The sequence below is a fragment of the Moschus berezovskii genome, chromosome 11, assembly GCF_049115385.1.
Source record: "Moschus berezovskii isolate FMDL1 chromosome 11, NW_MosBer_1.0, whole genome shotgun sequence".
Lineage (NCBI taxonomy): Eukaryota > Metazoa > Chordata > Mammalia > Artiodactyla > Moschidae > Moschus > Moschus berezovskii.
Genome location: NC_142470.1, coordinates 102,521,779 through 102,538,596, shown reverse-complemented (window position 1 = coordinate 102,538,596; position 16,818 = coordinate 102,521,779). Strand labels below are relative to the sequence as shown.

General features: G+C 46.8%; 1 protein-coding gene across 7 annotated transcripts in view; it reads right to left on the bottom strand.

The window, feature by feature from the left end:
• RNF149 (ring finger protein 149) overlaps positions 1 to 11,253 on the bottom strand; it is a 37,379-nt gene extending 26,126 nt beyond the window's left edge. For 5 of the 7 annotated variants that reach the window (XR_016038652.1, XR_016038651.1, XR_016038649.1 and 2 more), the window contains exon 1: positions 10,634 to 11,252. Coding sequence is in view for 2 of the 7 variants with exons in the window: in XM_055401045.2 (XP_055257020.2) it covers positions 10,634 to 11,072 (439 nt within the window). In the remaining 5 variants the exon portion in view is untranslated. Of the gene's footprint in view, positions 1 to 10,633 lie in introns of all 7 variants that reach the window. The other 2 variants (XR_016038653.1, XM_055401043.2) reach the window with 2 other exon arrangements.
• Between the last annotated feature and the right edge of the window lie 5,565 nt (positions 11,254 to 16,818).

Below are 16,818 nucleotides of genomic sequence, written 5' to 3'. Positions count from 1 at the left end.
GGACTATGGTAAAAAAAAAAAAAAAATAGTATGGGTGCAACTGAGTACCACCTAAGGATAAAAAAGATTAATCCTTTCTTCACAACTTAAAGCCAAAATTAAATTCTGAAAAAATGCAAGATGCAAATATATAAAAAAGAAAAAAACAAGAAGAGCCAGAAGAAATACAGACATAAAAAATAAATGATATTGAAGAAAAACCTTTCCAAGTGTGAAAAATGCCCTCAGAACTTCTTTTTAAAAAAAGATTTGAGCAACTAACCAACTATATAAAAACAAAAATTGTCTGTACTGCCTAAAAGAAAGCAAAATCAAGGACTCAAGATCAAAAGAGCAAATGGCCAGCAGGGGGAAAATACATGTAACATAACAAAGATAAAAACTAACTTCCTATAAGAAAAAGAGCAACAGAAAGACAAAGAAAATGAAGTGAGCTTGCAGAAAACACAAATGGGTTTTGTTTTTGAAATGGCAATTTTAGTGAGATATAATTCACATGCTATAAAATTCACTCTTTTAAATAAGTGTACAATTCAATGTTTTTGTAGTTCAGTTGCGAAGTCATATCTGACTCTGCAACCCCTTGGACTGCAGCACGCCAGGCCTCCCTGTCCATCACCATCTCCCGGAATTTGCTCAAACTCATGTCCACTGAGTCAGTGATGCCATCCAACCATCTCATCCTCTGTCGCCCCCTTCTCTTCTTGCCTTTCCCAGCACCAGGGTCTTTTCCAATGAGTTGGCTCTTTGCATCAGTGGCCAAAGTTTTGCAGCTTCAGCATCAGTCCTCCCAATGAATACTCTGGGTTGATTTCTTTTAGGATTGATTGGTTTGACCTCTTTGCAGTCCAAAGGACTCTCAAGGGTCTTTTCCAGCACAATTCAAAAGCATCAATTCTTCAGTGCTCAGCGTTCTTTACAGTCCAATTCTCACATCATATATGACCACTGAAAAAACCACAGCTTTGCTGAGACAAACCTTTGCTGGCAAAGTGATGTCTCTGCTTTTTAATACTCTGTCTAGGTTTGTCATAGCTTTCCTTCCAAGGAGCAGATGTCTTTTAATTTCACAGCTGTAGTTACCATCTGCGGTGACTTTGGAACCCAAGAAAAGAAAATCTGCCATTGTTTCCACTTTATCCCCTTCTATTTGCCACAAAGGGATGGGACCAGATGCCATGATATTAGTTTTTTGAATGTTGAGTTTTAAGCCAGTTTTTCTCTTTCCTTTTTGACCTTCATCAAGAGGCTCTTTGGTTCCTCTTCTCTTTCTGCCATTAGAGTATCATCTGCATACCTGAGGTTATTGATATTTCTTCTGGCAATCCTAAATCCAGCTTGTGATTCATATGGCCTGACATTTTGCATGATGTACTCTGCATACAAGTTAAATAAGCAGAGTGACAATATACAGCCTTGATGTATTCTTTTTCCAGTCCATTCTTCCGTTTCTGGTTCTAACTGTTGCTGCTTGACCTGCATACATGTTTCTCAGGAGACAGGTATGGTGGTCTGGTACTCCCATCTCTTTCAGAATTTTCAAGTTTGTTGTGATCCACACAGTCAAAGGCTTTAGTGTAGTCAATGAAGCAGAAGCAGATGTTTTTCTGAAACTCCCTATCCCCTGCATTGGAAGGTGAACTCTTAACCACTAGACCACCAGGGAAGTCCCTTTTCTAAGTTTTTGCTATCACAATTTAAATGTCCATCAAGAAGAAAACCATTATACAAATTATAGTTGTGTACAGACTGAGGCAGCGGCTCTATTAATACTGATGGCAGTCAAGACAGAGGAGGGGAAAAAAGCATCATGTAAAAAAAACTGTGTGGACAAGACGTCTACGTGGTCTTATCAATACAGAACCCCCCTGAAGGTCACACAAATACAGAGCACCCCCTACGGTGCTGGAGGTGGTGGGGAAGAGAGTTGGACACAGTAAAAACTCTCTACCCTGTGTTCAGTTCAGTTCAGTTCAGTTCAGTCGCTCAGTCATGTCCGACTCTCCGCGACCCCATGAATCACAGCACGCCAGGCCTCCCTGTCCATCACCAACTCCCGGAGTACACTCAAACTCATGTCCACAGAGTCGGTGATGCCATCCAGCCATCTCATTCTCCGTCGTCCCCTTCTCCTCCCGACTCACCTAAACAATACGTTTAAAGACTGTTCTCCAGCATTACACTGAAACCACATTCTAACATTATTTTATTGTGGGGAGAAATTTAATCCGAAGCAAATCCGCTGTGGCCCTCGGCCGTGGGGATTTAGTTACTGAAACCTCAGAAGAGCAACCTTCTAAGGTGGCTCCTGTCTAGAGGCCGATGCTGTGACCCAGCCCTAAAAGTGTCACTTGGCAAGTGCCATGGCTGCCTGAGTGCGCACACAATTCTCTGCGCCATCCCTGGGGAGGCTCAACAAGGAGCAAGGCGTTTCCTGCCTTCAGGGAAATAAACAGCTAGCAGCTGAGAAAGACAAATACAGAAACAATTAGGACAACTACACCACGTATGATTACGGGGTGCCTTGTAAGCTGAAGACCTTTTCATAAATTAAAAAAGTTTCCTTTAATGGAAAATGTCAAGCACATACTAAAGTAGAAAGGACAGTACAGGGAGCTCCACAGACCTGTCTCCATGTTTATACAGAAAACAAAACGTTTCTATGCCACGGTTACAGGTACAATTTCTGTACTCATAGAACAATCTTTGGTTGTTAATGCAGAAACCAACTCTCAAGCCTTTTCACGTTTGTGCCTTCACTTCAGGCAGAAAGAGGCGAGTGATCATTTTACAGACCAAGGCTGAGACATCTTAAAGAGAATTGCTCAATGTGACGCAGCACCTGGAAGAGCCAGTTCCAGGGCCTGAAGACCCAGCTCCTTCGCGCACCTCTGCCTTTCCCCATTGTGAGTGGGTGGTGGGGGAGGGGTGGGGGAACATAGGCTTCGGGACCACTAGACAGGGCTCCAGCCTGCCCCTGACAATTCATGTCTGGGTCCTCTGAGACTATTTCTTCAGCTGAACAATGGTAATGATAATTTTTCTATTTTGGACTGTTGATTATTGAATGTGGAATAAGGAAAAGCTGCAGAAATGAGGTGATCACATTTTCTGGGGTGGGAAGGAACTTTCCCCTGGGTAGAGAGTGCATCTTGATGGACAGGAAGAGTTTATCAAGCAAAAAGAAGGGAGGTTTTCTAGGCGGTGTACCATCATAAAAGCATATTTGCATTGGTGACTGGTCCGGTTTGCTTAGTGACTCAATATACACAAAGGGATCCTGTTTATCTCACCGCCTCCAGTGCCTCATGCACCCTGGCACATAGTAAGTGTTTAATAAATGTTTGTTGCCTAAATGAGTGAGAGATGGCGGATGAGCTGAGAACACCTGAAACTTCAAGGGAGGGGCTGCAGAAACGCTCTGGTTATCAGAAGCACACCTGGAATGGAAGACATCTCCAGTATCAATCTCAAGTTTTTCCCCGAAAAAATTCTTAGTTCACTGCTGCTGCTGCTGCTAAGTCACTTCAGTCGTGTCCGACTCTGTGTGACCCCATAGACGGCAGCCCACCAGGCTCCCCCGTCCCTGGGATTCTCCAGGCAAGAACACTGGAGTAGGTTGCCATTTCCTTCTCCAATGTGTGAAAGTGAAAAGTGAAAGTGAAGTCGCTCAGTCATGTCTGACTTGTAGCGACCCCATGGACTTCAGCACAAGAAATCATTAAAAAGTAATAATACTGTGCCTGGGGTGAGGGCTAAAATTTGCTACACTCTAAGTACAGAGAGTCCCTTGGACAGCAAGGAGATCAAACCAGTCAAACCTAAAGGAAGTCAACTCTGAATATTCACTGGAAGGACTGATGCTGAAGCTAAAGCTCCAATACTGTGGCCACCTGATGGGAAGAGCCAACTCACTGGAAAAAGACCCTGATGTTGGGAAAGACCCTCTGACAAGAGGGTGATAGCAAATGAGACGGCTGGATGGCATCACCAACTCAATGGACATGAATCTGCGAAAACTCCGGGAGATAGCGGAGGACAGAGAAGCTCGGCATGTTGCAGTCCATGGGGTGGCAGAGTCGGACATGATTTAGCCACTGAACTACTATAGCAGCAAGACTGCCTCTGTGAACTACTCTATTTTTAAAATATTTACTTAACATTGATTTATTTGGCGGCACCGAGTCTTCATTGCAGCACATGGGATCTAGTTCCCTGACCAGGGATGGAACCTGGGCCCCCTGCATTGGGAGTGTTGAGTCTTAGCCACTGGACCATCAGGGAAGTCCCTTCTGGAACTACTTTAAATCATGAAACTCAGAACAAAGCCTTCTTCTATCCCATGACTGGCTTTTCTGGGATGTGGGGGTGATGAATGGAGGCAGGGCAGTTGGGCTTAGGGTCGCTGGGTGCACGGCCCCCAGGGGTACCGAGCACAGGCCCCTGTCTGGCTCTGCCCTGTCCTCCCATCACTGCCTCCCTGGGCCAGTCTTAGAGCCCTGGTGGCCTGAGAGAGCAAGTCATAGCTGATTTCCAAACCAAACAGCGGAATTTCCTCACAGAAGGCAAAGACGCTCAGAGTCTTGGGACAGGGGAAGAAAAAACCCTTTGAATGTTTTTCTTCCCTAAGCCTCGCGTTGCTGCTGCTGCTGCTGCTAAGTCACTTCAGTCGTGTCCGACTCTGTGCAACCGCACAGACGGCAGCCGACCAGGCTCCATCATCCCTGGGATTCTCCAGGCAAGAACACTGGAGTGGGATGCCATTTCCTATCACTAAAAAAGGTCGTTATGTGCAATGCCCGCCCTCCCCGCAAACAACCGCCAGTCACTAACTCCTGGAAGGCAGTTTGTTGTGTTCTTAACTTAGATGTAACTTAAGGTCTTGTATAGAGTACATGACCATAAACATTCTTGAAAAATAATAGTTCCTCTTACCATCCTGTCAAAAACAAACAGAAAATGTAAAAAAAAAAAAAAAACAAACTTGTCTTGGTCTACAGCTTCAAAATTCTGCAGGGTCATATGAGTCTAGTGTACCACTTCTCCTCCCTAGGAAACTATTTAAAGTAGATTTCAACATTCTCTTGAAGGAGACAGGAACTACTGAAATATTTAAAGTGGCGGATTAGATTTCTGGTCTAGAAAACTGATGCAGGCAGCAAGAAATGCGTCTTATCCCTTTGCTGTTCACCTGAAACCATCACAACATTGTTAGAGGTCTTTGTACACCCCAATACAAAATAAAAAGTTTAATGACATAAAAATAAATAGCTTCCTTTGAAAGAAAAAATATATCAAAGATACCCAATGGTGAGAGGTTACTATTATAATTTTAGTTTAATATGCCTAAACATAAAAACTGGTATGCTTTCATAACTATAAATGTAACAATTTGTAATATACGTAAATATGACTATAAAACTATTAAAAGTAAGAAATTTAAAAAAAAATGCACTTTAAAGATCCAGCATGAGAATCCCATGACCTTTTAGGTTTTCTTTTTTCCAATAACATCCAGAGTCTCTCCATCCTGCACCCAACATGGAAAAATTACGATTCAGCACAGGTTCAACCTTGGTTTCCAGCATCCCCACACCTCTGTGTATACAATACAGCAATACCGCTTAAGTACATTTGTTTTTATTCACCTGCTGTAGAACATTTTGGGTTTCCCAGCTGGCGCTAGAGGTAAAGAACCTGCCTGCCAATGCAGGAGACATAAAAGATGTGTGTTCAATCCCTGGGTCGGGAAGATCCCCAGAAGGAGGCCACGGCAACCCACTCCAGTCTTCTTGCCTGGAGAACCCCACGGACAGAGAAGCCTGTCGGGCTACAGTCCACGGGGTCACAAAGAGTCAGATACGACTGAAGCAACTTAGCACGCACACACACATATAAGGTCTCTGTGAGTCCCTCCTCCTCACTAGACAAGGACTACTGTTCTTATTAGTTTTTGTAGCTCCAGCATCATATGCGATGACCCAATAGAATGGTTTCTGTATGAATGAGTCAACCTGAAAAACCGGTTTCTCTTCTGGTATATCCTTGAACTGACCCAAGGTGCAAAACACAAATGTCTTTATGGTTGGCTGGGATAAGTGATGAGGATTCAAAAGTACATGCAGTTCTCGTCTCGGAATTTCACATTTTGTTTTGGAGGAATCTGGCTTGCTCAAGAGTATTCTGTATTCATCGAGTATAGCACTCTAACAATCTGCAGTTTCGCTAAACATCTTACTTCATCTCAGTCCTTCAGTCTTGGCCACTCTTGTCACCCAAAAGGTCCTACAGCTCCTCACACAGTTCCCACACCACATTCACCCAGAAACCTTCAGCTTAAGATGTCCTTCAAGATTCCGTCTGCCTGCTCTCTGGGAACAGTCTGAGTTAATCCCACCTGCTATGAGGCTGCAGGGCACCATCTCTTCCTAGGGCACCAAAATACAAGCTAAACTCAAATCTAAATGTTTAGCTCATTCATGAGAGCAAAGCATTCAAGATCACTGAGCACCACTCACTCATAAAAGACCATTTCCCACACTCTGCAAACATAGAGTGTACATCTCTCTTAAGCCAAGGGACTTCTTATCATGTGTCATCTCCCGCCACCCCCACACCGGCCCCCTCCCCAAACACACCTTTCAGCCCTGCCAACACCTGGCCTCAGTAAACTGTTGACACAAGGAAAGCGCCAGTCTAAACAGCCACTCAAGACGTCAGCTGCAGGATTGGCCTGTAATTAACCAGCAGTCACCACATCAAGGCCAATCCTCTCTAAAAGCTTTCGTTTCAACGGCTTGACTTATATCAATTTTTACTCTTCTTAGTCAAAATATTTTGCCTCTCATCACCTTTGCAAGACCTACTGGATGTCCCTCCGTTATGCTTTCTAAGCACTTGGGCATGTAATTCTGTTGAGGGCCCAACCATATGGCCTGGGAAGGTCTGTTTATCACTCCACTAAGCCGTGAACTCCTCAAAGGCTGGTACGTGTCTCAGGCATTTCTACCCACAAGCAGGTGCCATATGTGGCCCAGACTGGCCACTCTCTATTCATCTGTCAAAGGAAAGGGAACCAACTTTGGGCATTACAATAACAGTCCTTACAGTTAGGACTGTTACAGTCCTGATAAAATATTATCTTAAAGTCACAACTTATTTTGGAGCCACAGTAAAATACTGACTTAAGTCCACAACATCTTGTACTGGATTTTGGCAGTCAAGCAACAGGGTTTAAGAAAAACTGCTGACGGGCTTCCCTAGTAGCTCAGTGGTACAGAATCTGCCTGATAATGCAGGAGACACGGGTTCAGTCCCTGATCTAGGAAGATCCCATGTGCCAAGAAGCAACTAATGTAAGCCCTTGCTCCACAACTACCGAGCCTGTGTTCTAGAGGCCAAGCCCAAGAGCAGCAACTACGTAAGTCCGAGCCCTAAAGCCTGTGCTCCACAAGAGTATGTGCGCATGGAAAGTCACTAAGTCTGTCCAACTCTTAGTGACCCCATGGACTGTAGCCTACCAGGCTCCTCTGTCTGTGGGATTCTCCAGGCAAGAACACTGCAGTGGGTTGTCATTTCCTCCTCCAGGGCATCTTCCTGACCCAGGGACCAAACCTGTGTCTCTTAAATCTCCCGCATTGGCAGGTAAGTTCTTTACCACTAGGGTCACCTAGGAAGCCCCCACAACAACAGGAGCCACCACAATGAGAAACCTGCAACTAGAGAGTAGTCCCCATTTGACACAACTAGAGGAAAGCCCATGTAGCAGCAAAGAACCGGCACAGCCAAATAAAATAAAAAAACTGTTGAAATTCTGAGACCTGGTAGGAGATCATGACAATCGGAGTTCAGTAGCAGCCACTTGACCTATGTACACAGACCCCTAGTATCACACAGGAACACTGAGAACCACGGATCAGTGGTTTTTACTGGCTCCAGTCACATTCTGACAAAATAGGAAAAACTAAAGCCTGAGCTGCTGTCAAGGTTCTGTGTAACCTTTAAAATTCAAGTCTGTCAAAGCCAGCTCCTCTTCTGACTTAATTCCATTCACTCCTTTCTTAATTCCAATCCATTCTCAAAAAGACATGACACAGCTGTACCCTTGTCCCTGGCAGGACCGAGTTCTCAGAATGAAATGGACCTTCTTTTCCATTTCTAGTCACCAACACAGCACAGGCCCTTATATTTCTGCTTGGACCAGTCAACAGACCAAGTGGATTTCAGCTTTTCCTCTGTGTAACCCAATGGTCTCACTGTTACCAAATTCATCTCTTTTTAAGTCAGCAGTTCAAATCTGGGATGTTACTGTCATCCTCTCTGCCCCTGGACATTTGGCAATATCTGGAGACATTTTTGGCTGTTACAACTGGAATCCTGTAGATACAGGCCAAGACAGGCACCTGCAATAAAGAATAATCTGGCCACAGACTGCCTTGCTCCTGGGGGCCAGTCATTTCAATTCTTTGAACATCAGTCTCCTCATCCGTAAAATGGGGTTAAAGCACCTACCTCAAAGGGCTGTAAGCAGAGAACTGACTCTGCACTGGGAACTTTCACACATTTCTTAAAAAACTGCTAATGCTGTTACTTTTGTCTCTTTCCTCAAACAGAATTAATCTTACACTGAAACAGACTAAAACGGACACCGAGAATGATAACAGAAGCTTGCACGAATGAGCATCAATGAGGGGCTTTCTGAGCCTGGATAAGTTATATGTCCGTAAGATAAGCAAGCAAGACTGCTGAACCATGGTTAGAAAAGTGCGATTAGCCTGGTAGGATGTTAGTGTCATTACCAAAAAATGCAGTAAACACATTTAGAAAATTGTGGGATGGAAAAGAACTGCCATGGAAAAGAGAAAGCCCACAGGAAGCTGCAGACTCAGAAGTGAACGCAAGGACCCAGCATCGGAGAATCCTGGCACACTGCCCTCTCTTCTCCAACAGAACCCTGTCCACAGGACGCGTCTGGAATGCTGTGTAAACTCCGACAGCACTTCTCATGCGAGTTTTGCAGAAACAGGGACCTGGGTTGCAACAACAACTGTAATAACGGCACCAAAGGCGCTGCCCTGCCCAATGCCACCGCGTGGACATCTGCTCCCATTTCCTCCCCAAAACCCACTTCCTCTCTGCTGCATTTGAGGAATTCCCCCCTGTTCTATCGGCGGCCAACAGCTCCGAGGATCCTGACACAGCCGCCATCCTTCCCAAAGACCTGACTCCTTCAGTTAGCTCTTCGCCGCCATCCAACGTCAACACGCCTCACTCACTATGCTGTTCACCCCACCTCTCCCCAGTTTCTGCCCATTTCTCAGCACCTCCCCAGCCCTCGCCATCAACCGTCTTGAAAGCATCATTCTAACAGTCTCACTTCCCCACCTCTGAACTGACTTCCATTCCATCACTCTGCTAAAACAGGCCAAGTCCAAAGTCACCTTCTGTCCTCATTTTACAGGTATTCTGAACTTGCATTCAAGAAACCAAAACAGAACAAAAGTCAAAAAGCACAGGGGAAAAAAGATGTCTGACTTGCAGCAGCAGAACCTTTAAAAGATTTTGATCCCAGGAAGTTCAGAATGAGTCTGATCTTAGAAGGCCGTCAGACTCTGTGTCAGTCGAACAGTATCTGGAATTTCAGTTCTGAGAACGATGCATGCCTGTGTGCTAAGTTGCTTCAGTCGTGTCCAGCTCTTTGTGACCTTATGCACTGTAGTCCATCAGGCTTGTCCATGGGATTCTGCAGGCAAGAATACTGGAGTGGCTTGCCCGGGCCCTCCTGCAGGGGATCTTCCTGACCTAGGGATCGAACCGGAGTCTCCTGTATTGCAGGCAGATTCTTTACTGCTGAGCCACCCAGGAAGCCTTTTCTGAGAATGAGAACCCTTGCAAAATAAACCTTTCACACTCTTTTAAGTGCTTGACGATGTAACCTGTTGCCTCGGAAAACTGCCTGTGGGAAGAGTTGCCTAGCTAAGAACAAAATCTTTCCCTGCATGATCACTTCAAAAATTTTCATCTAAACTCCACTCAAGGAATCTGACAATGGAGCCAGTATTACAACCTTCTATCTAGCAAGTGAGAAAACATACTCAACTTAAGGCCGGGTTTTAGGACTCCGTTAAATACAGACTGCCTCACTTTAAAGTTTAGAATACTGACGTGCATTATTAAAGTGAAGAAACCAGAGTGTCACCGAGCCACCGCCTTACATGGTGAAGAGACTGCCAAACCGTCCAAAGCCCTGGAAAAGAGGTTCCACTCCAGCCCCATCTGACTTTGGGAAACACTGAATGGCAAGGGGCCCCTGATTAAAGAGACTTTCCGCCGGTGAGAACCACAATCCTCCTCATGCGGGTTTAAAGTCCACCGTTCTCCCCACCGCCCTCCTTCCTGCACAGGGAACCTTTCACCTGAACGACCCGGGGAGATGTAATCCTGTCCGGAGGCTCGCCTCCCTCCTTAGAGCACCGGGGGTCACAGCGAGCCAAGCTGCGCTACCCTCGCAGGTCCCGACGTTCGGGGCCCATTACCGCCGCCCCTCGGGGTCCCGGCAGAGGACCTCGCGGTCGGCTGGGACCCCGGCGCACGGCCGCCCCGCCCCGCCCGGCCCCGCGCGCCGGCGGCTCACCCGCGTGGGACATGGGCGCGGTGAGGTTGCCGTGGCGCTCCTCGTTGTACAGGACCACCGCCGAGGCGTTCCTCCGCGCCGCCGACAGCACCTTCTCCTTGAAGGTGCAGCCCCCGCGCGCCACCAGCGCGACCCAGGGCGCGGCTCCCCGGCCGCCGGGCACGAGGAAGCGCGTGCCGGCCTCGCAGCCCTCGGGGTCGCGGTCCTCCACGCGGGGGACGCCCACCAGGCCCCGCGCGCCCTCCTTGGGCGAGCTGTCGCCGAAGCGGCCGCTCTCCGAGACGCTCCTCACGCTCCGGTTGGTCTGCGGGTCCACGTACTCCGTGCTCACCACAGCCGAGAACCACTCGAGAGCCCGGCCCCGGGCCCCGGGGGCGCACAGCGCCAGCGCCAGCAGCGCCAGCGCGCCGCGGGCCTCGGGCCGCCGCCGCCACGCCATGGACGCGCCGCCGCGCTGACCACAAGCGGACCGGCCGCGCGCCGGGCGACTCCCGGCAGGGACCGCAGGGCGCGCGCCGACGGGGCCGCAGAAGCGAGCGGAGAAGCAGAGCCTCGCCGCCCAGCCCGGGAACAGTGAGCCGGGTCTGCAAGCGCCGCCGCGGCGCACGCGCACCTGGAGGAGCGGCGACAGGGGGCGGGGCAAGGGCGGGGCGGCGGCGCACGCGCACCCGACGGAGCGGCGGCAGGGGGCGTGTTGCTGCTGTGGGGGCGTGGCCTGCTCTGGCACTTCCCCTGCGCAGACTGTGGCGCCAGAATCGCGGGCCCAGGGTCCACGAGGGTCCTAGAGCATCTCGCTTTACCTACCGTCCAGCGGATCTCGAGGAGCGGGTGTGGGCATATCACGTCACGGCTTGCGCCACGCCGGGCCCCAGTGGCCAGGAGCCGAGCTTATGCAACAGGAGCTTCAGTGCCCAGAAACCTGGGGAAGTCCTCTCCCCTCCACCCGCACCCCGCCCGGAGAAACGGGGAACTTCGCCAGCCGGCCGAGAAGCGTGGGAGCGTGATTGTGTAAAATCACTGAACGGATGTTTCAGTTCAGTTCAGTTCAGTTCAGTCGCTCAGTCGTGTCCGACTCTCCGCGACCCCATGAATCACAGCACGCCAGGCCTCCCTGTCCATCACCAACTCCCGGAGTTCACTCAAACTCATGTCCACAGAATCGGTGACGCCATCCAGCCATCTCATTCTCTGTCGTCCCCTTCTCCTCCCGCCCCCAACCTTTCCCAGCATTAGAGTCTTTTCCAGTGAGTCAACTCGTCGCATGAGGTGGCCAAAGTATTGCAGTTTCAGCTTTAGCATCAGTCCTTCCAGTGAACACCCAGGATTGATCTCCTTTAGAATGGACTGGTTGGATCTCCTTGCAGTATAAGGGACTCTCAAGAGTCTTCTCCAACACCACAGTTCAAAAGCATCGATGGATGTTTATGAAGAATTTACTGTGTAAGGCACGTGGCAAAGGCCTTGCTTGTCTAAAACACTGGAAAACAGCTTAAAAACTCCAAAGCTGCACAAATTTTCCAGATCACTTTTGTTGCCGATTTTCTAAGGCTAATTGATTTCGATATTTCATGTATAGTCTGTAGTTTTGAAATTAAGTGCATCAAACTACTTGTTTAGATGAGCACTTAAATGGTACAGCAGTAAATAAAAAGAGAAAATTACTGTTTGGAAATAAAAACTGGGTGACAGACCATATGAAATTGCCCTGGAAAGGAAGCCTTACTGTTACAGGAAAAGAAGTTTAGAACACTGATTTCTGACTCATCTTCCTTCTTTGCACAAGAATCTATAATTGCAGGAAGTAGGTTGCTGTCACACAAAGTGTTTTGTTGGGCTTGACATACTCTTCTGTGTCCTCTTTGTTGAAAGACTTTCTTGGACTGCATTTTAAAACTCTGCTCCAAAATTCAGTCCACAACACAAGTTTTCCTTGAAGTTGGATCTCCTTTCCCTTAATGAACTAGGAAACTAGCCTTCAAAGCCTGAAAGGGGACTTCCTTGGTGGTCCAGGGGCTAAGACTTTGTGCTCGCAATGCAGGAGGTGCAGGTTCAATCCCTGGTATGGGAATTAGATCTTGCATGCCATAAGTAAGACCGGGAGCAGCCAAATGAATAAATAAATAAAAATAAATATTAAAAAAACAAAAGACTTGAGGCCTTCCCCTTGTTCCAAGCCTAAAATAAAGGAGATAAGGTATGGTGGTCATGGTGGTAATGGCAGTGTAGGACCCCCACCATAAGCTCTACAAGCAAAAAATACTTGTAATTCCCAGAAAAAGTGTTTATTGTTGCATGCTATGTCTTGCCACTTCATTTCCTTCTTCCTGAAGTCCTCCTGCTCCTGGCTCTTGTCCTGGAAAACACCAACTTCATCTTCAAAGTTTAACTCCCTAATCAGGGATCAGAACCCAGGTCCCTGGGTTGGGAGCACGGCGTCTTAGCCACTGGACCACCAGGGAACTCCTCAAAAGCTATTTCTTCTGTGAAACCTTTCCTGGTTCCTAAAAGCAAAACTTGAGGGCTCCAAAGTTCCATGTTGCTAGTGTATGTTTTGCTTTCGCATCAATGTTATAGTAACCAGCAGTACTACTTTTCAAACATAGTGTTTTGTCTTCTTAATAATACTGTGAGTTTCCTGAGGACCAGGGGTGTGTCTTTGCTATTTTCACCAGCCTGCAGGATCATGTGTGTAATACATGTTTGTTAAATATGCAAAATAGCTCTTTTGTACTATTTGAGTTAAAACTCTTATGATTACTTACAGGCTTGTTGCTCAGAGAAGTTTGCAGGCTAATAGGCACTTGCACTGCATCACCAGGGAAGTCCCTCTAGTACCTACATTTTGACTTTGCCCCTTGAGAAATGATACACTGCAGTGTTATTCTAGAGGACTTCCTTTGTGAGATCCCCACCGTGTTAGCTATAATATTCTTTTTTATTTTTTAATTTTTTGGCCATGCCCCATGGCATATGGGATCTTAGTACCCTGACCAGGGATCGAACCTGTGCCCCGTGTGTCAGAAGAATGGAGTCTTAACAGCTGGACCGCCAGAGAAGTCCCAATATAATATTATTCTTAATGGAATTCCAATTCAAAGTTGTAATTAAGAGACACTTATTTAAATGTGTAATCTACCAACCTCCTCAGACAGCCATTTCGCTCTTTTGCATTTCTTTTCCATGGGGATGGTCTTGGTCCCTGTCTCCTGTACAATGTCACGAACCTCCGTCCAGAGTTCATCAGGCACTCTATCAATCAGATCTAGTCCCTTAAATCTATTTCTCACTTCCACTGTATAATCATACGGGATTTGATTGAGGTCATATCTGAATGGTCTAGTGGTTTTCCCTACTTTCTTCAATTTAAGTCTGAACTTCGCAATAAGGAGTTTGTGATCTGAGCCACAGTCAGCTCCTGGTCTTGTTTTCGCTAACTGTATACAGCTTCTCCATCTTTGGCTGCAAAGAATATAATCAATCTGATTTCGGTGTTGACCATCTGGTGATGTCCATGTGTAGAGTCTTCTCTTCTGTTGTTGGAAGAGGGTGTTTGCTATGACCAGTGCGTTCTCTTGACAAAACTCTATTAGCCTTTGCCCTGCTTCATTCCGTGCTCCAAGGCCAAATTTGCCTGTTACTCCAGGTGTTTCTTGACTTCCTACTTTTGCATTCCAGTCCCCTATAATGAAAACGACATCTTTTTTGGGTGTTAGTTCTAAAAGGTCTTGTAGGTCTTCATAGAACCGATTAACTTCAGCTTCTTCAGCACTACTCGTTGGGGCATAGGCCTGGATTACAGTAATATTGAATGGTTTGCCTTGGAAACGAACAGAAATCATCCTGTCATTTTTAAGATTGCATCCAAGTACTGCATTTCGGACTCTTTTGTTGACCATGATGGCTACTCCATTTCTTCTAAGGGATTCCTGCCCACAGTAGTAGATATAATGGTCGTCTGAGTTAAATTCACCCATTCCAGTCCATTTTAATTCACTGATTCCTAGAATGTCAACGTTCACTCTTGCCATCTCCTGTTTGACCACTTCCAATTTGCCTTGATTCATGGACCTAACATTCCAGGTTCCTATGCAATACTGCTCTTTACAGCACCGGACCTTGCTTCTATCACTGGTCACATCCACAACTGGGTACTGGTTTTGCTTTTGCTCCATCCCTTTATTCCTTCTAGAGTTATTTCTCCACTGAGCTCCAGTAGCATACTGGGCACCTACTGACCTGGGGAATTCCTCATTCAGTATCCTATCATTTTGCCCTTTGTTACTGTTCATGGGGTTCTCAAGGCAAGTATACTGAAGTGGTTTGCCATTCCCTTCTCCAGTGGACCACATTCGGCTGTGGTCCATGTGATCAGATTGGCTAGTTTCCTATGATTATGATTTCAGTCTGTCCGCCCTCTGGTGCCCCCTAGCAATACCTACCGTCTTATTTGGGTTTCTCTTACCTTGGTCGTGGAAAATCTCTTCACAGCCGCTCCAGCAAAGTGCAGCCGCTGTACCTTACCTTGGACGAGGGGTATCTCCTCGAGGCCGCCCCTCCTGACCTTGAACGCAGAGTAGCTCCTCTCGGCCCTCCTGCGCCCGCGCAGCCACCGCCTGTTGGACGTGGGGTAGCTCCTCTCGGCCCCCGGCCCTGGCTCAGGCGTGGGGTAGCTCCTCACGGCCGCACCTCTTTGCGTGGTTCGTTGCGCCGGGGCCGGCGTCTCTCGCGTCGCGTCTAGCGAAATGGCTGTCTGAGGAGGCCTTACAAATAGCTGTGAAAAGAAGAGAGGCGAAAAGCAAAGGAGAAAAGGAAAGATACAAGCATCTAAATGCAGAGTTCCAAAGAATAGCAAGGAGAGATAAGAAAGCCTTCCTCAGTGATCAATGCAAAGAAATAGAGGAAAACAACAGAATAGGAAAAACAAGAGAGCTCTTCAAGAAAATTAGAGATTCCAAGGGAACATTTCATGCAAAGATGGGCTCGATAAAGGACAGAAATGGTATGGACCTAACAGAAGCAGAAGATATTAAAAAGAGGTGGCAGGAATACACAGAAGAACTGTACAAAAAAGATCTTCATGACCAAGATAGTCACGATAACGTGATCACTGACCTAGAGCCAGACATCTTGGAATGTGAAGTCAAGTGGGTCTTAGAAAGCATCACTATGAACAAAGCTAGTGGAGGTGATGGAATTCCAGTTGAGCTATTTCAAGTCTTGAAAGATGATGCTGTGAAAGTGCTGCACTCAATATGCCAGCAGATTTGGAAAACTCAGCAGTGGCCACAGGACTGGAAGAGGTCAGTCTTCATTCCAATCCCAAAGAAAGGCAATGCCAAAGAATTCTCAAACTACTGCACAATTGCACTCATCTCACACGCTAGTAAAGTCATGCTCAAAATTCTCCAAGCCAGGCTTCAGCAGTATATAAACCGTGAACTCCCAGATGTTCAAGCAGGTTTTAGAAAAGGCAGAGGCACCAGAGATCAAATTGCCAACATCCGCTGGATCATGGAGAAAGCAAGAGAGTTTCAGAAAAACATCTATTTCTGCCTTATTGACTATGCCAAAGCCTTTGACTGTGTCGATCACAATAAACTGTGGAACATTCTGAAAGAGATGGGAATCCCAGACCACCTGACCTGCCTCTTGAGAAACCTGTATGCAGGTCAGGAAGCAACTGTTAGAACTGGACATGGAACAACAGACTGGTTCCAAATAGGAAAAGGTGTACGTCAAGGTTGTATATTGTCACCTTGCTTATTTAACTTATATGCAGAGTACATCATGAGGAACGCTGGGCTGGAAGAAGCACAAGCTGGAATCAAGATTGCCGGGAGAAATATCAATAACCTCAGATATGCAGATGACACTACCCTTATGGCACAAAGTGAAGAGGAACTCAAAAGCCTCTTGATGAAAGTGAAAGAGGAGAGTGAAAAGGTTGGCTTGAAGCTCAACATTCAGAAAACAAAGATCATGGCATCTGGTCCCATCACTTCATGGGAAATAGATGGAAAAACAGTGGAAACAGTGTCAGACTTCGTTTTTTTGGGCTCCAAAATCACTGCAGATGCTGATTGCAGCCATGAAATTAAAAGACGCTTGCTCCTTGGAAGGAAAGTTATGACCAACCTTGATAGTATATTAAAAAGCAGAGACATTACTTTGCCAACCAAGGTCCT